At 37.6% G+C, this 24078-nt stretch overlaps 4 protein-coding genes across 5 annotated transcripts in view; 3 read left to right on the plus strand and 1 right to left on the minus strand.

Moving 5' to 3' along the window:
* The first annotated feature begins 6 nt into the window (after positions 1 to 6).
* stard14 (START domain containing 14) lies at positions 7 to 5092 on the plus strand. Its single transcript, XM_020923518.2, has 6 exons — positions 7 to 2218; positions 2301 to 2448; positions 2767 to 2870; positions 2957 to 3074; positions 3189 to 3241; positions 4077 to 5092. Exons 1-6 carry the CDS (start codon positions 2051 to 2053, stop codon positions 4299 to 4301), a joined length of 816 nt encoding a protein of 271 aa, XP_020779177.1. The 5' UTR covers positions 7 to 2050; the 3' UTR covers positions 4302 to 5092.
* A 604-nt stretch (positions 5093 to 5696) lies between these two features.
* On the minus strand, positions 5697 to 7321 carry pdzd11 (PDZ domain containing 11). The gene is made up of 6 exons (XM_020923519.2): positions 7210 to 7321; positions 6659 to 6761; positions 6353 to 6493; positions 6187 to 6285; positions 6055 to 6115; positions 5697 to 5925 (listed from the first exon to the last, which is right to left on the minus strand). Exons 2-6 carry the CDS (start codon positions 6749 to 6751, stop codon positions 5891 to 5893), a joined length of 429 nt encoding a protein of 142 aa, XP_020779178.1. The 5' UTR covers positions 6752 to 6761; positions 7210 to 7321; the 3' UTR covers positions 5697 to 5890.
* A 3738-nt stretch (positions 7322 to 11059) lies between these two features.
* On the plus strand, positions 11060 to 16405 carry gdpd2 (glycerophosphodiester phosphodiesterase domain containing 2). 2 transcript variants are annotated; one of them, XM_020923475.2, is made up of 15 exons: positions 11060 to 11169; positions 12154 to 12352; positions 12714 to 12817; positions 12902 to 12995; positions 13073 to 13132; positions 13212 to 13310; positions 13378 to 13471; positions 13657 to 13802; positions 14143 to 14225; positions 14295 to 14454; positions 14530 to 14736; positions 14805 to 14953; positions 15260 to 15407; positions 15539 to 15621; positions 16031 to 16405. In XM_020923475.2, the coding sequence occupies exons 2-15, from the start codon at positions 12260 to 12262 to the stop codon at positions 16107 to 16109; spliced, it is 1599 nt and encodes a 532-aa protein (XP_020779134.1). In that variant the 5' UTR covers positions 11060 to 11169; positions 12154 to 12259; the 3' UTR covers positions 16110 to 16405. The 2 variants fall into 2 exon arrangements, with proteins under 2 accessions (XP_020779134.1, XP_055015323.1); XM_055159348.1 differs by lacking the exons at positions 15539 to 15621; positions 16031 to 16405 and having other exon boundaries at positions 15026 to 15401.
* A 247-nt stretch (positions 16406 to 16652) lies between these two features.
* The window catches only part of dlg3 (discs, large homolog 3 (Drosophila)), a 43915-nt gene continuing 36489 nt past the window's right edge, over positions 16653 to 24078 (plus strand). The window contains 4 exon segments of the mRNA XM_055159426.1: positions 16653 to 16864; positions 17081 to 17212; positions 20021 to 20106; positions 22519 to 22635. Of these exon segments, the coding sequence (XP_055015401.1) occupies positions 16849 to 16864; positions 17081 to 17212; positions 20021 to 20106; positions 22519 to 22635 (351 nt within the window). The 5' untranslated portion in view covers positions 16653 to 16848.

A 24078-nucleotide genomic window follows, 5' to 3' on the forward strand; every position in this document is an offset into this window, starting at 1 on the left:
AGAAAAGGATGACAAAATAAGATAAAAATATAATTTCGTTCAGCTAACATTAAAGTGGCATATTCATTTGATTTCTTTTTGGATATAACTTCAGTATTCATCCTTAACTTGTAAAGATGGAGATATTTTATTTAAATCCCTTCTTAGTCTTAAATAACAGTTATGTTTACCTGCTTTTCATGCTAAAGCAGGAAAGCTGCCAGTTAGGTCACTGAGGTGTACCCATCATCAACAATACCGTATTTTAACATTTGTAAAATGCAGCATGCTCACCATGCAGGATTCATAGGGATAGGAACACAGATGCCTTGCTTGTTGTTCACTGATGTTGTGCACTGAATCAAGCCACAATATTGTAAATGATAGAAGCCTGCAATCTGTTTAATGGCTTCATTGGTAGTTTTGTAGAGCTGGTAGTGTGTTCTCCTATACAGCTAATGCTTACTAACACATTTGCTGTAAAAAATGCCGAGGTCTATTCCAGTACCCCTCTATGCTTTAGCTTGTGTTATACTGCTGGTTTTTGTTAATTTATTTTCTTATATACTAATATTGTCTTCTGGACAATGTACATGTTACCAAAAGTAATTTGCTGGCATGCATGTTAAATTTTTTCATATTTATTGTTTGCGTGTCTGCTAGGAGGCAATATTTAATCCTACACTGCAGGTTTAAGAAAAAGGGGATCTGTGGTTTGGTTACAGTCACACATTTATGGCTGTGCCAAGGCCTGTGAGTGCACACAGGCAGTTACATAGCCATAGCACAACAAAGACACTGACTGGTCAATTGCTGTAGCTTGTTAGCAAATTTTTAAAAGTACCCACATAACATCTTTAATATGGACACCTTTCTTTTACTTCTCATTGACTAAAATTCTGCTTTGTGCTCTTATTAATTGTGTCTGTTTGAAAAGAAATGCTGTCTTCTCGTGTTTAGCAACATTTGTGTGAATAATGTACTATTACTATCTTGTGTATAAAAAAGGAGAATTAATGAATCACAAGTGTAGACTTATCACACGGTATCAAATAAAATTATTTCACTTCATTTCATTCAATTATGACAGATTTTCATGTTTTTCTAAATGTTGGGATAGTCCCTGTGGTAAACCGTATTTATTATAGTTAACAGTTTATGGGGGAAAAAAGTTAAAAGTACAAAAATTCAGGAAGCAGTAATGAGTTCTAAAACTGAATCTCTCTAACTATCATCAAGAGCATCCAAAATAGAGGAACAATTTACACAAGAACACATACTTCAAAACTTAATTTGACAAAATAAAGAAGTTTTTTCTTTTATTGGTCTAATCGTAACAGTTGTATTTTTAAGACATCTTTTGGCACTTGTGAACATTATAGATGCTGGTTAGATTTAAAAACTAGACAAAATTATGCTTTTTTGCTAAATCTCAAATATAATTATGTTAATTATGTTTTAGCAAAAAAAGTATTCCAACCTGTCATAGGCATTTTAACCTTGAGAGGGTTTGGGTTATTTGGTTCATTTGAATGCTTTTAGATAATGGATCTATCCATGTGTTATACTCCAAGGTGTGTTACAACACGTTATTACACAGTACTGAGCTGTTGGATACCAGTATGTGTGTTACTGTGCTCCATAATATGTGGACTGAAACCACATTGGGCAATAACGTGCCACAACTATTACGAAAGAGGTGTGGCTAAGTGACATTGCACTGAGCAGTGTGGGCGACTTCTTTTAATGGCAGCTCCATTTAATTTTATACGGGCTAATGCCAAATGTTAATGTTTTGTCTTTGTGAATGAGTGAGTAGTTCATTTTAACACTGAAACCAGTAGCTCCTGACTACTCTTGTACATGCACATTTTGAGGGCACACCTGTCTGCCGGAAGTTTTGTGACGTCACAATTGCTCAGGTATTCTGTGCTGCAATCTTGTTCGACCGGACTGGCGATCGACACTGATATAATTTGCGCCTTGGAGACTTAAACCTCAGAGACCACCAGCACTGCAGACTAAGGCACACGAAGATTCAAGGATCTTACTTTTTTGAATAGTCTATAAGATGTCAAATATTTTACCAGACGAGACTGTATTTGCAGACTTCAAAAGACAGTGTTTATCCACAGAGTATTGGGTAAACAAATATGACAAAAACGGAATGCAGGTGTGGGTCGAGGTGCCCCCTCCAGCCATGACAAACAACAACGGGTCCAAAATCCACAAAATTAAGGTAGGTCTGGAGAAACTTGCTTGTAGTGATTTAGTTTAGTTATCTCAGTTTGCAGTAACATCTGAACTATTCATGTCTCTAGTGTAAAATGATAATCAAAGATGTATCTGCTGCCACTATGTATGACGTTATTCATGATGGAGAATACCGCAAGACATGGGACCTTACTATGAAGGAAAGTTTTGACATTGCACGTCTTTCTGCAAATGCTGACGTTGGCTACTTTTCATGTAAGAAAACCTGTTGACTCCGATACTTTCAAAATGTATCTCTGTTTTATTTATTGCCTACCATAGTGTTGTTAACATGCAGGTCTATATTGGAGCAATACTTTTACTTCATGTAATTGACCTAAGTATTGAATCAGATGTTATATTTACCTTTCTAACAACAACAAGAAACTTAAGCCTGATCTTGAACTAATGTGATCCTTTAGAAATAATGTCCATCCCTTAATTTGTGGTTGTAACACAATGAAACAGCCTATGAGTTACAAAGTAAAGTTTCTAAATGTATTATTATTATTATTATTATTATTATTTTTCCAGGGAAATGTCCAAAACCAATTAAAAACAGAGATGTGGTGTCGTTGCGTTCCTGGCAGGTGAATGATGACGAATACATAATTGTTAACTTCTCCGTAAAACATCCTGTAAGTTAAACTACATTATCCATGTACTACTCTTGACTTTCTTTTCTACGTTTCATATCATCATTCATTTTTTATTGTAATTGCAGAAGTATCCCCCTCGCAGTGACCTTGTGAGAGCCGTTTCTGTTCTAACAGGCTATTACATTAAGCCCCTGGGACCAAACAGTTGTACATTTTACTACCTCTCTCAAGCGGACCCTAAAGGTAGGTCTGCATGCTGCTGTTAGTAAAATAATACATATTTAATCCCCAGATATCTAGTCTAACCAAGTTTAGATGTAATAGCTATTGTATTGTATAATTTTTTTTTTTTTTCAGGTGCACTTCCAAAATGGGTGGTTAACAAGGCATCTCAAGTTCTAGCTCCCGACGTAAGTAACCTGTTTGAGTGTCAGCATAGCATTGTTCAAAACAGTTGCTTTAAGTTTAGCTCACTTACATTTAGACTGAAGTGTGAACTATATCGGTGCGTCAGACTAGTGAGGGTGTGACACTAGCGTAATGAATAAGTGTGTAATAGGTGTGTACTTTTAAAAGACTTTAGATCTATGTATTTAACAGGACAATGGTAACTATAGAAACCAAGTAGGCCTGTCTTGGTAAGACTGCTGACAAAGGACTGTCTCAGGTTCAACAGTTACTGTCTTCTGGTAAAACTTGTTCTCCAGGTCTCAAAACCTCACTCTGAAACTATTTTGAGTTATGTCCAAGGAGATAGATAGAAACTCTAGAATTTTCCACAAATAGTTTTGTAAAGTGTTCGTTAATCGCTTATGATGTGCAGTGTTGAGTGTAACTTAGTTAGTAATACTGTAAGTAAATTCCATTTTAAGTAACTTTGGAGTATAGTGTGTAATACTTGTTATTAGGAAAATACTTATCCATAGATATGACTCCTGCTGTTAGGTAGGCAGAGATAAGCATCTGCTGGTAGCTGTTTTGTGGAGATGTTTTTTTTTTTTTTTGGTGCAATGCTATTTGGGCCAGTTTAATCAACTCAAAGTATTTTAATGAATTACATTTTTAACAACTAGTAGTGAGTTATTAATTACTTTTTTAAACAAACTTCCCCAACACTGATGATGCGTTACAAGCATTATTTTCTCTCATGTCATCTGTACCTTTGTGATATGAAAATATGGGTGTGGTAGACTGTGATCTTCACTGTCAGATTACAGCTCTAATAAAGATCTTCGTTTGTTTTAGGTTATGAAGAATGTACATATTGCGGGACAGAAATATCCCGAGTGGAAAAACGAGAACTCTCCAGAAAAAAAACCCTGGCTCTATCCAGAACAGAACATTCTGCCCATGATGGACCCTGCTGAGCTGTCCATTCAGAGAGGTGACTCACTAGAAAACATAGATGAGGCTTTCATGAAGGATGCACACGAGAGACAAGACAGTCCTGTCAGGCCAAGTGTAGCATAAATTGAAAAAAGCAAGCACAAAGACTAATCTTTACGGTTGGTGACATACTAAAGAAGTATGCTTTAAAAGGTACAATCGTTTACAATGTTTTTCACAAGTTGAAAACGCCAGAACACCTCAGTCCATGTTGTTCCAAGCCAATGTGATTCAATTGTTTTCTATATTTATGTCCATTTTGACACTGAAATGTTTTACAACTGGTCTTACCTAAACCATTTTAACAGGTTTGATATTAGCTTTTTTGACAACATTTATATGATCATAAATTGTACTTAATGATTGTGTGAGCCTAACTTTCACCATTGAATGTTAAAATTACTTAACATTAGGTTTTTGCTTGTCAGGTCAAAAGTATGATAGCACACTGCTTGATTTTTATTGTGCCTACTTCTACAATGGTCTTAGTTTCCTGTTGTAAAGTTACAGTCTTTATATTTAAAGGTGTATTTATATTTTCAGAGTGGAAGTAATGCAATTTTTCAGGTTTAACTGGCAGCCTCAGATTTGCACTGACACTGAAGGAATGATCATATTGTGACCTATGTGGATGACTGCAATGGTGTATTGTGCAATGTACATACTTATTCCCTCAAAGACTATGTGTAATTGTTTGTACTATATTTTGTAATTTTCTGACATTCAGAAATAATAGTGTAAGACAGTAGTTCGAAGCTATGTTTGGGAACAGTATTGTCTTAAAAATGACTTTTTTTTTTGTTTTGTTTTCATTGACATTTGTCTTTTTTGTTACTGAAATACAGCCCTAAAATAAATGTCAGAACAAAGGCAAATCTACATTTTAGTTTTACTCGAGTTGTTCAACCAGATTAAAAGAAAAAATGTAAAACTCTCAAAAGGAACAGGTGAATGAGGAAAAAAAAAACATGGTGATGCAATATGAAACTGAAACAGATGGTTAGCTTAACTTATTGGCCAATTAATTTTTTGGCTTTCTGTTGGTTAAATCAACAATTTTGTGAACTGTGCAAGGCAAGTGTGAGTTTGGAATAGGCAAAAGAAATTGAAAAAGAAATTGCAAAAGGTTGAACACATCTATATCACACTATCTGTATTAATCTTTGTATCAAGTTTGTCAGAAAAGTACACCCTTACCAATAAATGCGATCTAGACAAAATGGCACTTTTTTATTATGAAAATGTACAGTTATATGCAATATATACACTACACAATATTACACAGCTCAACATAAAACCAACGTATTATTTGTAAAGAAATTTAATAAAACGCTATCCCCAATTTTTTACATACAGAAATTACATTTGTAAATATATGAACTACTGTTGTACCATATGTATTAATAATAGAATATTCAAACAGTGTGCATATTTGAGTCCAGCAGTGTTACAGGTCAAGGCTCCTTGATGTTACAGAGATCAAATGCCACATACTAGTGACTGTAGAGTAGTGTTTAGCATTTTGCCCCATAGACATTCAGAGACATGAATGAATATAATAATAAATGATACTTGAAAAGTAAATAACCGTGTTGCGTTAACTGATAGTGAAATGCTCAAGAACTGAATGCCATAGTTATCTTAAAAGGCTGCTATGATGTCTCTGGTGCCACCTAGTGTACAGTCCTCTCTTTCTGTCTTTGGTAATCTGACAAAAAAAACAAGAAAACATTTATAGAATTAAAATTTAACTACACAGTGTAGACAAATATTAGCATATTTTACCATTAATGACATATATTAACATAGCATGTTCCTAACACCAAATGGCACTTACTGTAAGGAAAGAAGCGAACCCTCATGAGGATTTCCCTTGCAGTCTTCAAAATCTCTACAGCCTATAGGTTTGAATAACTTTATTAGCTACATTTTCCACTGGATACTGAAAAACTGGACTCAAGTGACTTACCCGTGAATGTTCTATATCTTGAAAATCTACATCATTAACAGAAAGAACCTGATCCCCTTCTTGTAACCCTGCTCGGTGTGCATCAGAGTCAGGGACAACCTGTCAACAACATCAAACATGAGAGAGGAATCCTGCAAAGCTACAAAGATGTAGCACTATATTTCACCTTAGAAATAAATATCCCCAATTGTGAAGCCTTGCCTCCACGAATGTTGAAACCCAGTTGAGCTCCAGGGGGCTTCTTTAAGACAATTGTGCGAGGCAGAAACTGTGTCAGTTCATTGTTGTAGTCAGGATGATGGATCCTCTAAAAATAAAATGTATTAATGAAGTTTTCCGTGAAACAGTGAGTCACGGTTTGATTTGGCATTAAACACAAGTTAAAAGTTATAAAACAAGGATTTGGTCATCTACAATTTAAGCTTATGTAAAAACACAAATGAGTAGAGCAAATGATAAAGTGGCGTGAGACCTCGTGAGGCGGTATCCATGCTGGGGGGTTTTCATATGAAGGCAAAAACACCACTGGGAGCTGGTAGTCATCATAAGGAATCTTCTGATCCATTGCTGTATACCTTAAATATAAATTAAGTGAACACTTAAGCAGACTATATAAGGATTTTGCAAATGGCAACCTGGGGGCTTTATAATCGAAAGGTTTAATGATTAAATCTACACCCACAGATTACTACTTACCGTACTATATTTATGGTATTTACTGGTTGCAAATCGCTCAGCTCTACCTATATATTCATATTCAACACGTTTGTCCACCCACATGCATGATCTGCAGACTGGCAAACTAGCTGGCTATGTAATAAATGTGATAAATATATAGGCAGTGCTGTTTTTTCTTTATTTTAGGCTTGGCTAACGAAAGCGGAGCTAGTGTTAGCTTTTTCCCATTTGATCCCATGAACCATATTGCGACTGCGATGTTTTACCAAATGGTTCGCAATAACGTGTGTAACGCTAATATATTAAGTACGCAACTATTTGTTAGGATTAAAAGAAGCTGCTTACTCTGTTTCAGCTGGTTTTGAGACGATGTCAACAAAACAACCACCTCTCCACAGCTCAGACCATGGGCAGAGCTGAAGATTCAGTCTGCCACCTAGTGTCTGGGGTGCGAACGACAAACATACGGCGCTCACTGGATTATGACGGCCTTTTCTACAACAAATGGGCCTAAAGTGACTGACGTTTTATATAGGCTAAATGTAAAAATTAACAAAGGCTATAGTTGTCTACAGGTCAAGTTATGGCAACCGCTTTCCGTAGTCATAGCAATTAGGAAATTTAAATCAAATCCAGTCCAATCCACTTTATTTATATAGCCCATCCATCTATTTTCTTCTGCTTATCCGGGACCGGGTCGCGGGGGCAGAAGTCTAAGCAGGGATTCCCAGACTTCCTTCACTCTGGACACTTGCTCTAGCTCCTCCGGGGGGACCCCAAGGTGTTCCCAGGCCAGCCGGGAGACATAGTCCCTCCAGCGTGTCCTGGCTCTTTCCCGGGACCTTGTCTCAGTGGGAAATGCCCAGAACACACAGGGATCTGGAACAGATACCCGAGCCACTTCAGCTGACTCCTCTCGACGTGGAGGAGCAGCAGCTCTACTCCAAGCCCCTCCCGTGTGACTGAGGTCCTCACCCTGTCTCTGAGGGTGCGCCCAGCCACCCTGCGGAGTAAACTAATTTCTGCCGCTTGTATCCGCCATCTTGTCCTTTTGGTCATTACACAGAGCTCATGACCATACACTGAAAAAATTGTCAGAGAGGGGTTGCTCAAATTGCAAAAACAAATTTGACAACAATAACATCACTTTTTTACGTTTCTCTGTCAAGCATGTTTAAATCTTACAAACATCGCTTGATTGTGGCCGATGTTAGATCTGCATGTTTTAATCAGGTTGAGGACGCATGACTTTATTATAATCTCTTGTGAGGCTCCTCCCTCTGGAATCCTCCTCCCCAAAACTTTTGGAGGGAAAATTCAAATGTAACAGGACACAGGACAGTTCCAGGAGCAGAGGACACACAGTGTGGAGCAGGAGGATTATGAAAGAGAGCTGATCTGGAGGTAAGACTTTTCAAAGATTTTATTATGTGCTTCTCCGGCCTAGAATGTCGTCATTGTTAAAACATGTTTTATTTGAAATTAGAATTAATGTAAGGACAGCTTGAAACAAATTGTCTTTGACTGTCCATCTACAAGAGTGTGACAGTTGTACTAAGATTTAAATGTGTTTGTTCCAGAGTCGTCTACAAAAAAAGAGTGATGTCCAGAGCTCTGCTGGAGCTGTGGGGAAGTTCATGAATGTTATATCTAATGTTTCAGAAAAAAGGAAGATGTTTGAGAACCAACAAACCACAGACCACAGATGAACAAAGTAAGTAAACCAACTAAAATTATTTTAAAATTTTTCAAAATGAACTTCCTATTGAAACTGTTATCGTGCTTGTACAAGGTGATGTGGCATTAGGAGACTTTATACCAGTTGCCCTCCCTGTTACTGTGTTTAGAGGAAGAAAAGCAGCACATGGTGAGTTTTGTTTCTGCAGATACAGTTCTAATGTTCTTGTGATTCTGTTCTGGTCCATTATTGTAGTAATAAGTGCTATAAATGTATTTAAACATGTACAACAGAGTAGATCATCGGAATGTGATCATCATGTGTTATTCCTGTGTCCACAGAGACCAGAGCTTCTTCACTGGAATAAATCTTCACACTGTCCAGCTCCAAACTGTGTGTCTCTGTACTTGTGCTCTCTGTGTGTTTGATTCTGTTTAAGACAATACAGAACTGTGGAAAACTAAAGACTGTTTTTGTATTATTTTACAGTATTAGATCAATTAAATTAAATTATACATACTTACATACATTTCACGATAAGGTAACATAAGATAAATATGCATATTCAGCATGATTTGTTCAAATTTCATCAACATGAAAAAGTGATCTTCATGTTCCGAGAAAAATATGTGTAGAGGGGATCGAAAAAAGTTTCAAAGCCTAAACATAATTTTATTGCATGCAACCGCTTTCCATAACTTTTTTACGCAAATCCAGCAACCTTTTTTTTCAGTGTAGGTGAGGATAGGAATGTAGATTGATCGGTAAATCAAGAGATTTGCCTTTTGGCTCCCTCTTCACCACAACGGATCGATAGAGCGACTGCATCACTGCAGACACTGCACCGATCCACCTGCCAATCTCATGCCCTATCCTCCCCTCACTCATGAACAAGACCCTGAGATACTTGAACTCCTCCACTTGAAGCAGGGATTCTCCACCCATCCAGAGAAGGCAAGCCACGTTTTTCCGGTTGAGATCCATGGCCTCGAATTTGGAGGAGCTGATCTTCATCCCAACCACTTCACACTCAACTGCAAACTGCCCCAGTGCACATTACAGGTCCTGGCCTGATGGAGCCAACAGGACAACATCATCCGCAAACAACAGAGATGAGATCCTGTGGTCCCCAAACCGGACCCCCTCCGGCCCCTTGGCAAGGCAAGGCAAGGCAAGTTTATTTGTATAGCACAATTCGTACACAAAGTAATTCAAAGTGCTTTACAGAATAAGAAATATATTAAAATCATAATAAAAACAAATCAAAACATAAATAATCATGAAGATTAAAATTTAAAAAAGAGAGACATAAATTGGAGAGAAGAGTGCGGAATGAAAACCTTTCAGTCATATGCACAGTTAAACAGAAATGTTTTGAGCCTGGATTTAAACAGCGTCACAGAAGAGTCTGTCTCACATGTTCAGGAAGACTGTTCCAGGTTTTAGCTGCATGAACCTGAAACGCTGACTCCCCTTGTTTAGTTCTGACTCTGGGCACCAGCAGGAGGCCGGGCCCTGAGGTCCTCAGAGTGCGAGAAAGAAAGTCCATAAATCCAATGAACAGAACCGGTGACAAAGGGCAGCCCTGGAGGAGTCCAACACGCACCAGGAACATGTCTGTCTTACTACAGGCAATGCGATCACAGCTCCAGACTGACCAGACAGGCCTTAGCAAAGGGCAAAGAACCCCATACTCCTGTCTTCAAACCGGGAGTATGAGGTCACCAGACACTTGATGTCAAGTACTCTGTCCAGGCCTGGCTCCAGGGTGGGCCCCAGTACCGCCAATCCAGGTGATATCACTGGCCTCTGAGTGTTGCTCATCATAGGGGCTTCTGAACTGTTCTTAGTCTGGCACGTTTACCCGAACCTGTTTCCATAAACAGTTTCCAAAGCACTGCACAAATATATAATAATAACAGTAATAATAATAATATAATAAAATAAACGTTCAGATTTAATCATACTAGTCTTAAAATAATAAAACCAGTAAAATAAAATAAAAGCAAAAACATAAAATAGCAATAAATAAAGAACATCAATAAAATAAATTAAAAATACATAAAAGACACAGAGGACCACACAACTCACGCAGTGTTAAAAGCCAGAGAATAATAAAAAAATATTATATATTTTAATGGAGAAAAGGCCTCACCGGGTCCTTACAAAGTCCTTCAAATCAGGAAGGAATGGTTTGTCTGAAAACCATGAATAGACCGTAAAATAGGGAAAATAGCTAGCCTATTTGGACACATCCATCATCCACTGTTATTTGAATATCTGTTAACATATTAATTTCCGTTTTAAATCTAAAAAATAAGACGACGCAGTAAGCATTAGTGACTTTCGGTTGCCTGTATGGAGACAGCACAACCTGGTTTGTTCATTTTGGAGCCGAGTCAATAAATTAGACTGCAACTTTCACTACGCTTAGCCCCTCCTCTTCAAATCTGGTGAAACCCTGGTTGACACCCCTTTATTCAAGTAGCCATTCATGTGATCCATTCGCATTCAACACACAAACCCCAATGAATAACAGGGAGACGCAACAAGCGAGAATAACTGAGTGCCTCCCACAGCCACCGGGTTCTGTTTCCACCAGAAGTTACGGGCTGATATTATATCAGGTAGGCTACATTCTGATAGTTTCATTCATCAGTTTCTCCGCCTGTTAGATGTGGTCTAGTTAGTTCTTATCTTTCATCAGTTGTTATTAAGTCCTCATAATAGCATCATGTCAAAGAAAAGACTTTAGCGCTTTTTTGGTGACTAGTCAAATAGGTCTTATTGTGAAAAAGAAAAAGTTTGTAACATCTTTTGTTAACCGAAGTTCCTTTTTAATTCATTCTACAGCTTTGGTGAATTTGTAGATACACGTCTGGTAACAAACAGTGGTGCTTTTCAAACAGTGACACTTAATTTTGTTCCAGATAACTTTTATGTAGACCTACTTATAGCCTTGCCTTGTATCAGTTTGTTAACTGTTTGAAGGCTAATGCCAGAATTTATCTTTACTTGTAATTAACAAGGAAAAAAGTTTAAAGTAGCCTACAAAGAAATAAAAATAAAAATCATAAAAATCAAATAGTTACCCTCTGGCAATGGCCCAGAGGGAAATCAGGTAATGTTGGCTGTCTTTCCTCTAACAGAAACTTTTATTGCTCAATGCTTGGCATGTGGGGGTGAGAAAAAATGCAGGTAAAATCCACTTGTCTCTAATGCATCACTGCGACATCTGGTGACATTCTCCAAACTCCCTGCCTCAGCTTGTTCAGATGCATCATGCTGTGACAAGAAGTTACAAAACCTTTCTTATCATCATCACTAACATGTCTCAGTACAGTCTGTCAGTAAAAGTTGTAACTGTTTTGTTTTTTTTGTTTTTTTCCCTGAATGAGGAGATGTGCCTGTCACTGGCTCTGTGAACAGCCAGTCCGTGCTCTGCTCTGTGTGTCCCATGCCTCACACCATTGTTTGTGTTACCAGTGCCTATGTCCACTCCCCCATCCATTACATGCACAAGGCTCTATTGATAGGCGTATTATTGACCAGGGATTGCCTAAATACCCATACATTTTACTTACCTGATGCTAATTTCTTTCTTTTCATAGGTTTGGGGGACAATTTAAACCACTTAAGTGTTCCACCTCCGTGTTTTAAGTATCCAGCATTCACTTTGGGGTCACAATCGGCCAGCACACTTACACTCATGAGGTGATGTCGAACTGCAAAAGTTTTTGTGTAGTCTGCACCAGAACCCTGTACAGCTGCCATTGGGCAAAGCCACAAGAAACAACTAGAAGCAAACAAGTTAGTATCATTTATTATAATTTTCAAATTCATTGTTCTCTTAAGTAGTTGCAAATTCCTGAGATTAACATACCAGTAGTCATAATCTGATTTGTCATGTCACTTTGGATTATTCTCTCAAAATGATCTGGCAGTCGAGAAAACCCTCTATATAAAGTCGTGATTGAAATGTTGATATTCTTGTTTGTGGTTAAATAAACAAACTTGCAAGCCCAGACAAGTATTACAACACTTTTCAGTAGGGGGTGGATTTTAGATTGGCCCGCATGAGTGTGTTAGTTATGGAACAGTTGTGTATGCCACAATAAAAATTATAAATCTATTTCCCTGGTCTAATTTATATTATGTTATTGTATTATAGAAAGCATGTCTGTGGTTCACTATTGTTGCAGTGGTCACTGCATTAGCTATCACCTGGATGTACATCTGTCTGGTCAGTTATAATGATCAAGAAGATGTCAACTGGTAAGTAAACACAGAAACTAAATTATATACTTTTTGGATATGATTTAATGACCTGTACAATGGCCTCCATTGTTCTGGTAACAGGAAATTTTTCACAGCACTGAAGTTGTGGATTAACTGGTTCATGGTACTGATCATTCTTTCTGCATTGTTAAGTGCCTATTGTGTCTTCCTGCTGGTGAGAATTAATACTAGTGTTATAGTAGTAAATACTAAATACATTTGTGATTGTTTATAAATGTTGCTTTGTTGCAGTGTTTTGCATTGATCCAAGTTGCCTTAAAAGAACCATTAGATCTACACTGGAGCCACAAGGTTTGGATAAAGTGCCTCATTTATTTACCGGTACTTTGTTTTTAAATCAATGTTGTTATATTTTGATTTTTGTTTTAAGATTTTGCTCTTCGGTGGAATTTTATTAATTGCCGCTGGGGTTACAGGCATCAGTTTTATGTGGCAACAGGAATGGCTGACTGTTCAGCTCTCATTAGAGGTAGATCATATTATAGACTGTGTAGTTTTTAAATTCCTTTGAAATAATGGTTTGCTTTTTGTGAAAGGCTACAGCCCCCTTTTTACAGTTTGGTGCCGTTGGGGCTTTGACACTCATGAGTAAACTTGTTTTTCAAGCAATCTTCACCACTGGTAAAAAATGTAAGTAAACTCAGCTATAGTTCAAAAGAGTTACACATTCTAACTACTGTAACTTTTTCAGACATTTTTTTAAAATTTGGTTAGTAATAATAAATGTTTTTTGTTTGTGTTTTGTTTTATTGATCAGAGATGTTAATAAGATACATAAAGTCAGTTGTTAATAAATTATCTTTTTTTTCCTTCAGTTTCTAGATATATCATTGGTACAGCATTTGCTGTGGTGTCCATAGCAATCTTTCTATCACCCTTGGGTATCCGATCTCCTTGTTTCATAGAGAAGCAACACTTACCTGCCAAACCAAAGCTGATAGGGCATCGAGGGGCACCCATGGTGAGAAATACCTGCGTTGTCATGATGGAAATTCTCTATGGCAACGTTTTCGAAATATGCTTATAATTGCTGCCACAAAAAAAAAAAAAAACTTTAAGCAAATGCTGAAACATATAACATTTAACATAAAACATAATTTTGTAGCCTACTTTATAGATGGTATTTAAATTATTGTACTGCTAAAAAAAGGAATCAGGAATAGTAAGAAGAAGTAAGAAGTAGCTAAAAACCTTCCGTTATGTCTTCATGCATCTTCAGCCTCATATTATAGTATTGTTTTTATATTACTATATGATTGACAATAGTGCATTATTTTGCCTTAATGTTTTTTTGTTTTTAGCTGGCCCCAGAAAACACCATTATGTCATTTAATCGCAGCATATCATGTGGAGTAACAGCCTTTGAGACAGATATACAGCTCAGGTACATTCACTTTTTTGTCTACATTACTTTTTATATTACTAAATAATTCTGCATGTAATATAAACACAGTAAGGACGATATACCTTTTCTGATGCATGACCACCACTCCAACTTTCTCCTGAGAACGACAGATGCTACATACAAATTTCCAAACAAAAATTTGAAAAGGAGTACAAGTCTGACATGGGCTGAGTATCAGAGTCTAAACGCAGGTGAATGGTTTGTCCAGGTGAGAACTTTGCTGCACATCTTTGCTACATAACTGTGTGAAATTTAAAATAACACTCCAATGTTTTTGATGCAGACAGACCCCTTTAGAACAGTTTCACAGCTCTCTGAGGATGAGAAGGTACTGGCCAAAAATCAGACAATCCCCTCTTTACTACAACTCCTCAACTTGGCTCAGCAGCACAACATCTCTGTAATGTTTGATTTGTATAGTCCCAACGAAGAAAATGACACAGTGAAAACAGTGGAAACCATTGAGCTCTCTGGCATTAACCACAGTCTAGTAAGTCATGTTTAGATCAAAGTACAACTAAACTAATTTGTTATCATTAACGAGTTATGTTTTTACAGATCCTCTGGCTTCCCCCAACAAAAAGAGACTATGTCCGTGCTAGAGCCCCAAGATTCACCCAGGTCTATAACAATATAGACGAAATGAAAGGCAAAAAAGGAAACCATTTGAACCTAAAATACAGCAAGATTAGTACAACAGAAATCAGGTAACATAAACCTTTAAAAGCCAAATTTTCTGTATGCATTAGTGCTACTGGGTAGACACTTTTGTTGTTTAGACTCTCTGCAGCATGTTGAGGCAGGCTCTCACTACAGACCTGCAGTTTCTGGGGCCTTGAGCAGTCATTTTCTCACATTCAGCAAACCAGATTGAAAACACCAGAGTGGGTACGGCTGAGTGCACAAACTTAAAACGTGCAATGAAGAGCATTGTGGGAGCATGCAAGAATTTAGTATAATTTAGGACACTAACATTCTCACTGTAAATTTACTTGTACCATTGTGTCTGACAGAGAACTTCGAAAGAGCAAAACTGAAGTGAATTTATGGGTCGTCAATGAGAGGTGGCTTTTCTCGCTGCTGTGGTGTGCAGGAGCTAGCTCCGTTACTACCAATTCCTGTCACATATTGAAGGATATAGAGAGTCCGGATTGGATCATAGTAAGAAAACTTTGGTTTAACAAAAGTGAAACACTGTGAAAACAAAAGTGAAATCTGAGCATGAATGTCAATATGTATATACAAGTTTTAATAGCACATATGACAAGAAAGTACCTGACCCTGTGTTGCAGTCATATCGCTTGTACAAAACAATATGGCTTTCTGTGGACATTGCATCAGTTCTGATAATGGCGGGGCTCTTTGTCTATCAATGGTAAGATATTTACTTGACAATATGCTGTATTTGTTTGATAAAGAAAAAAAAAAAACTTCAACACTAGAATATATTAGAATGATATGTATGCTTTTGCAACAGGAGAAAAAGAAAATTCTGTCATAGGCCAGGTATGGTATAGGTATAAGGAAAAAATTAATAGGCTGTAAAACTAAACTCTCATGCAACATCCACTAACAAAACAAAAAAAAATCCCACATTGACTAGTTATAGGATAATTATAGGCCTACTTTATTTGGCCTAGATTATTTGTAAATTAACATTCTAATCAACTGACATCATCAACCTGACACTTACATTTTATTGAATAAAATTTTTGTGAATAATGAAGTTAAAGTAGCCTAGTTACTCTAAATGCTATACACTAAACTTGACATCTGATTTTAAGGTATGAGAACCAGAAGAAGCTCATTGAGCTGGAACGAGAAAGAACTGTTCCCCTTCTTACCAATAAGCAGATAGTTTGATGATGATGACCCCCCACCAACAACTCTACATCACTAACCATTGGCACCTCTTCTTCTGATCAGACATCAGACTGTGTAATTTATGTTGGTACTGAATGGCTGAGTGTGTATTAGTTTATTAGTAGTTCATTTGTTATGCCACTGCACAGCATATCTTTTGTTGCTGTAGCATTTTACCTTAGTACATATAAATGTACTAGTGACAGTTTTGTGTGTATTTCCTGTTTACTGAGCCACAATAAAACATAACATTTGTGTTTACTGAGCCATAATAAATCTAAAAAGAATAACTAAAACTGGGACTCTGTCTAGTTCTTGTACTTCTTTGATCCACCAGTAGATGGACACATAGGCTAAACTCAGATGTAGAAGAGCCGTGTCAAAAATAAAACTTAATGTGCTGTTTTAATTATAGATTAGCGCGCTGATCTCATCATGTATAGCGGACACATAATAGGCAAAAAATTATGTTCAGCAACGGTAGTGTTTTCATTAATAAGGGCTGTGTTGTTTGTGAAGGCGAGGCATCTGTAAAGGGAGGGGAGTTTTACACGCACTCGCTGACAGTCTTTCCCAAACTTACTTGTTGCTCATGAACTCTTCTCACTCTTCTCACATTTGAACTTTGAGTCTATTTTATACAATCGTCTGTAGTCCTCGCTTTGCCGTGTGCTCTGTGCAATATTTAGAGTTCGTTTTCGTCCATCTGAAAGATTTCCTAGCTGAACTTGACTGCAGCATGGTTCATAAGTATGGTAAGTACCGTTAGCTTGACTCTGCATCAGTGCTCACGTGTCAAGTTTGTTTGTTATTATCATAGACTGCATAGACACACAGTACGTCCCGTTGATATACTTCAGGTATATGTCAAGTGATCATCATAAATTAGCCAATATGTATTTCGGAGCTGTTTGGGAGAGTGTGGCTGTTTTGCTTGTTCCTATAAGTTAATATCACTAGTGTGTTGACAGACACGGACCGAGCAGTGGGTCTGCTCAGACAGTACCAGGCCAATCTCACCGATCCAGACGAGCAGTTGCTTAAGACCAGCGTGGCCAAAGTCTCTGCTGTTTTGGGCAGCCAACTTTTTAAAGCACTTCTAGGTAAGAAAACCGCTACGTTTTTGTATGATGTTATTATCAAGTTACACCCCATGATAGTGGGTTATTCGGTATTATGGTATTGCCCCAACTTTCAGATTTCTTGTGATTCTTGGTTGTGTTAGTAATGCCAGCAAGGTCATGTTATATTAATTTGATGGGAGGCAAACTCAGTCTAAATATTTCCCAATTAGTGTTATGAAAGAGGCCTTTCAGCAGATCCCACAAAGGTTTGCTGTATACAGCCTGGCCAATGGCATAATTTTATTGTAAGGAAAACCACATAAAGGAGAACACATGAAACAGCTTTTTAAGTATTTAGTTTCACTGCATACATTATTACAATAACTGAATAAAAATGTTAACTTTTTTATCTTTGTCTAATAAGATTTTCCAAACAAATACCTACATTTAGACGCTGAACTCAGTTTCTGTTTCTTGAGTTTACTCATTGCTTGAGTGGTCCCTCTAATTATCACATCATGTTGTGGAGCATGCCTGTGGCTCTGCTCTTACTCCTGCTGACCCACTGCTGACTCTGCTGGGAATCTGAAGGAGGGGCTGCCCTGCTTCACACTCATTAAAACACATCTTTATTTGGACATTTCTATTTTCATTGTGCTTAGTCCTAATAATAATAGTTTACATGTACACATTTAAGTGTATTGAATATACAATGTATGAACATAATTCCTTTTGCTTAAAATATGTGATGGCATAATTCATTTTCGTAGACATGAAGGCCTATTGTCATTAGTTCATGTGGTCTCACAATGCTACTACTTAGGGTAAGTTTGTTGTGCTTGTCTTCTTGTGCATATTAAGGGCGCTTGAACTAAACAGATGGTTGTGATCATAATAATGAACATGGGCCTTTGAGATGTAGGCTTACTTATTGCTAGTGTACAACATAATTAGTACAGTACTCTTTTACTCTTCTGGTTTCTTGTCAAGCATTTAACTTACTCAAAGATTCTTTACTTTGCATAATTTATTTATTCTGCACCTGGTGATGGTTAGCTACTTCTGTAGTCACAGCTGCCCTTGGTTAAACTGACAGCAGTTAGGGTGCCAATTTGTACACCAAGCCCTAACACAATTTGGGCTATTGGTCCCTCTGACCACCATCAATCATGAACACACACTACATTCATACATAGTAAAATAGACTAATGGTGGATTAGGTCTCCAAATCAGGATTCCATGCATTCCTTTTAAAGAATGTTCAATCATGGCCAGCTTGGGAAAATAAACTGTTTTTGGTTTTGGACTGTGGAGTTGCAAAAGGGAAAACACAAACCCTGCTTTTGCAAGGCTCTATGTACTTATTGACCAAAAATGCACTTTTTCCAAGAAGTTTTCATTTCACAGTGCAAAAACTTATGAAATATTACTGTACTTGATGCACTGTAGATAGTAAAGGAGCATCGGATATAGTGTAGGACATTCCCGTTTGGGCCACTTGATTGGATGTGCACATGGTTGGACAGTCACGGACAATGCTTCCCTAAAACAGGCCATCCACCCTTTTGTTCTGACATACAGGCTTTGGCCTACACTGGGGGACCTATACAGAAAAACACATGATCACTGTTTTATTTGGTCTCCAAAGCCTTTTCATACCTTTGTGTTAGCCGTGTGTTGTTGCTTATAACCATTCTGAGAACCAGGGGGTACGTATTCTTTGGATGATTCACCGATTCCTGTCATAGCAGTCTGAATTCCTTATGAATGCACTGTGTATGGTATCTCTTACAATGCTTATTTTCAGAGGTATATGTATTTATATTTCCTCGTTTGGTCCTGTTTGAGCCCAGTTTAGGCCTGATGTACTCCTATACTAGTTCAGTCACAATTTGATGTGCTGTGTGTGCAAGCATTAACGGACCTTAATATAGTTCAGCCTAGGAGTTCAACACAAGCACACATTGATACTTAGCTTTCCCTGATGCATAAAACCATGTGTTCTTATAACCAAAATGCTAAAACAGACCATCAGTTGATCAGACAGGTAGCCTCATAGATAACATGCACATAAGAGTTTGTATAAGTGAGCTTGCTCTTTAGTCAGCTGGGCAACCAACTCGTCTTCCCACACACAGCTTCACTCCTCCACATTCAGATCCAGGATGAGTCAAATGCTCCATTCTTACACTTTTGTTCTCGCTGTGTCGTGTTGGGACATACTGTCTCTTATTGCTGGTTGTCTAATAGCACACAGTGTTGAAGAAATCTGCTGTCAGTGTTTAAAATGTATCAGGTATGTGCTAATGTTGGTATCACACCTAGGGTTGACTCCAGCAGCCTCAACATGTCAGTGTGTGGTAAACAAGTGGCTTTGTTATGCTGTATTTAAGTGTCTGAAAAATCAACTATTACGCTTTTATACTTATACTGTTAATTACTTAAAATGTGATGTGAACAATAAATTGTTATAGCCAACTTGTAAAACTTTTGATAGTCTTTCATTTGAATGTTCCCTCCTAAAAGATAGAAATTTGAAGAACATGAACGGAGCAGGTTGAACATATTAAAGTTTTCCTTAGTAATTTATATAAAAAAAATAAATAAACAAATAGAAATGGCTAACAGTTTGTTTTCAGAGCTGTGCTGTTTTTTGATTCGTTCAGTCTTAGGATGTGGAACTGGCCTCAGATGTACAGACAACCTCCACCTCCTCTTCTTTACCCCTGGGAGAAGTTGCTCCTGATCTGCTCATGACTGCATTTATTATACTTCAGCAGTAAAAAAAAAGTACCACCAACATTTATATATTGCATTGGCTTAACATTGTTGTTTCTGTTCTCACAGATATTCAGGAGTGTTACGAGGTGACCTTGCAGCTGAATGCAGAACAAACTGTTGTGAAAGAGGCAAACCGGCAGTATGCGTGGGAGGTAATTCTCCTTTAATATTATAAGTTAAGTACAAATGTGGTAAATATTTACATGCAAGGTGATACAGCAAAATAGGACGTAATAAGGTCTGAAGGGTTTTGTCCCTACATTATCCTCCACCATAACTATTGGTGTTTGTTTAATCATTTTTAATTAGAGTCACCCTTATTAAGACTCAGATGAAATGTTATGATAGTTTGTGAAACCTAACTGATGACTCCTGGTGCTTTTGTTACTTCATATTGGACTCATTGGGTGCATAACCTTTGTTATACTGTACATAGTAACTAGACCTGTTCAACAAGTGGCAAAATGTGACTCTATTTGTTCCATCAATCTAATTTCAGAATTTGATTTTGGACTCATTCTATTTGCTAGAAAACTCAAGACACAAGGGGTATTTGTGTCCTGAGTTTTCTACCAATCTGTCTGATTTTTACACTGAAATTTCATGGTGTCTTTCAACATTAGCATTTGAATTCTGCTGCCTTTAAATTTGTGTTGGCACATAGCTGTTGCTCAATGTAACATCTAAGCAATGGTTTTATATTAAAAATTTAGAACTATAGAACTGTACTGAAGTATCTAAAAGTTTAGTTTTGAGAAGATTATCCAGGAACAGTAACTTGAATAATGTCTATGGGACCTTGGAAATGCACAAAAATAGTTATTGTTAAGTCACATGAAATGAATTATTATCAGAACAGTTGACAAAGCAATTGACAATGTATAATAAATTAAACCAACCATGTGATATCTTATGAGTTGTGATAAGCCCTGTGATAAGTCCAGAAAGCAGAAATCCATTAATATAATGTGCACTGGATTCACTCTGGTGGCAAAGTTGACCAGAACTGCAAGACAGACAATTCTTTGTTGGAAATGTTTTGATCTACAATTTAAAGGTGATGGACTACTTTAATCTTATAATGCATGCTGTCCCGACCCTCACTACACCCAATCGCCTAATGGAAGGGCATTTTAAACACCCATGTTCTAAGTTTGGACTGGATTATGCACGGCTTTTTGAACAGGGTCAAATATAAACTTCTACAGCGACAACCTCACAACATTTCTGTGCTCTGCTCTGCCCATCTGGTTTCCAGCTGCACTAAGGACAGATGGAGAGGTGCTTAATGGACACCCAGCGTTGTACTCATCAGTATTCTGGCCATGCTGTCATCTTCATGGAGGATGGGAGGGAAACAAATGAGTCTGCACATTCCCTGATTTGGTGCAAAGTAACAGTTGAAAGGTAGCAGCTCCAATTGAGAACATAGATTAATCAAGCTCTTGTATAAGGGCAAGTAAGGATGAAGGACACACTCACTATGTCTTAGACTTATGTAAATACTGAAGGCCATCACCAAGACAATCTTCAAGTTTAGGGATAAATGGTAATGCACTGACCACAAAGTAAAGAGCTCACTCGACATCTAAACAAATCCATAAACAACTAACCTACAAAGCACCTCTTTGAGAGAGGGCTGTGTAATTAATTAAATGTTAATCAAGATCATGATTCAGTCATTTCCTATTACATTATTACATTATTTTCTGTGCTAAATGGCATTGATTAAAAGTAGATAGATAGATTGGTATATAATTTATCCCAAAGGAAACAAAGTTTTCAACAAATGACTTCCAGAGTCTGTCCATAGAGCAGGACAGAGACAACAACCTCTCCCCAAAGGTGCTCTCCTGTCTGGTGATGGTGCTAGTATGTATTGCTTATATTCAGGAAATTATTTTTGCCATTTTTTGCCGTCTCTTTAAAAAGACAAAATTAAATAAGTTGTGATTTCTATTTGAGAACAGAAATGCATTAATTATTTTTGGCATATTGCCCAGCCCTATTTTGGTTAAGTGTTCTATTAGTAAATGTGCTCAAAAGTATTCTTCTCATCTCCATGAATGTACATAGGAACTGTTATAAATATCAAATCTAACATTCCTTCTATAATGTTAAACACCCTTATTGTCAGATGTTTTTTTTTTTTTTTTTTCAGAAAGTTTGTCAGAGCCTCATCTAAAGGCTGCCCTCTGCTGTCAGTCAAGTGTCTATGTATGTTCTGTAGTTTGCTCGGGAGTGTGACATTCTTTAGTAATGTGGTACATTATTATTAGATCATTAGATGACTTACCTATTTTCCCATCTTCTTTGATACATTTTCCTTATCTCTTCTCTTTAAACAAATTTTGTTCTCTTGGAATTTTCTTATCTTGTCACTGCAAACAGGAGCTTCTGTGGTTTTACCAAGGTAATGGACTGTGATGTATTTGTTTTTGGCTTGCAGATTTTAGTGCTTCGTGAAAAAGCATGAGGAGTGGGACTCAAACTCATGACACCCAGGCAGAGTGTTACCAGGTTTTTCTATCTAAGGATGACCCTAGTTTATGTTTACTCCACAGGATGGGGCAGAGGAAGAGGAGGGTGTATCTATGGTGCAAGTGACCAGCAGAAGGAGTCCTCATAAAGTTGAGCGAGTGTCAGGCCTTGTGACGCTGTCCACAGTGGATATGCCAGAGGTATGGCACTTTTTGGTTTAAAAAAAAAAAATAGTAGTGATAATACATTTATCTCTTTTTACTACATTTGTCAGTAATATACCACTGAAATTATGCTCCCCTTCTTGTCCAATATTTACTTTGCTGTTTAATGTACTAGCATAAATACATACCACAAGCCCCTTAAGAAGTCATTATTAGGTACCAAATTCAGAGATCTCGTCTGACTCCCATTAATTTTATATAGACACTTATTGAACAAATGTAAAGTGAGGAGGAGGATGTTGTGATAATAGACAAAGATGAGCTGACAAATGTTGATTGATTGTCAACTGAAACGGTGCCTCCAATCCAACAGAGGCAGATGAAAGTGTTTGTGAATGTATACTTAAAAATCAAGATTAACACAATGGTGAATGCTAGAAAAATAAAATATTGTCATTACTACTTTAATTGCTCACAAGCAACTCATTACTGCCTACCACAGGCTTGGAAGAGGTATTGCTAGTGTAAAGACCCCTATATCTTACTCTTAAGTTTAACCATCTCTAAAGACTTGGTAAATTCTAGATGGCATGTCAGGCCTTTGTTTTATAATTTCATATGTATATTATTTTCTCTTGTGTCATTGCATTAGTGTGATGCTTTGATTCAAAACGATGCTACAGAAGCAACAAAGTGTACCTCATGTTTGGACATAACTGTGTATTGTTGAAGGCCATGCTCTGACTTCCATTTTCACACTGCCAACACATGGCAGCCCTTTGCCTGCAGGCGTTGGCTTTTCACACAAGATCCCCTGCTACTGAAGAGGGGTTTGGGACGGTGTTCCAAAGGAGACATAAAACTCTATGATAATGAAGGTGTGAGAATATGGTGAGGCTACATGGGAAGATAGCACACTGCTGATTTGTGTGTCTCTTTCACTTGAAGAAAGCTGGCATTATGACGAGGAGGAGAGTGGGGGTGTGGAGTGGAGCATACAGTGGGGGAGGCTACAGAGAGGCGAGGGCCGGTGCAGTGCAGAGCTCGAGCGGACACACACAGCTCAGCCTTCCTGCAGGTTACCATGGAAACACATTCCTCCCCCGCCTGCATCCCTACAGACTATCTCTCTCTCTTTGGGCTCCTTTCTCACTTTTTTATCCTGTCCTTTTCATTCCTCTTTTAATTTATGTTTTTTATTCCTTTCATTACTAAATTAATCAAGCCAGTTGTGACAATGCACACTTGGTAATTTAGTATACTGTGCATACTCTTTGTAGCAAGGTGATGGGTAATTACATTGTTTATTTTGCATTCCCATACACCACAGACGCAAGCACTCGGTGCTCGCTCATTCTCTATTTTCTTCTCTCTATTTTTACTCCCCTTCTGTTCGGCACCATGCTTCAGTAATGCTCCTTCTAGTCATGCCCACACCAGGCATTTAGATGCCTTTTCCTTCCAAACAACATCCATATC

Source organism: Boleophthalmus pectinirostris, unplaced genomic scaffold (genome assembly GCF_026225935.1).
Source record: "Boleophthalmus pectinirostris isolate CB_2022bp ecotype Guang Dong unplaced genomic scaffold, ASM2622593v1 HiC_scaffold_23, whole genome shotgun sequence".
Taxonomy (NCBI): domain Eukaryota; kingdom Metazoa; phylum Chordata; class Actinopteri; order Gobiiformes; family Gobiidae; genus Boleophthalmus; species Boleophthalmus pectinirostris.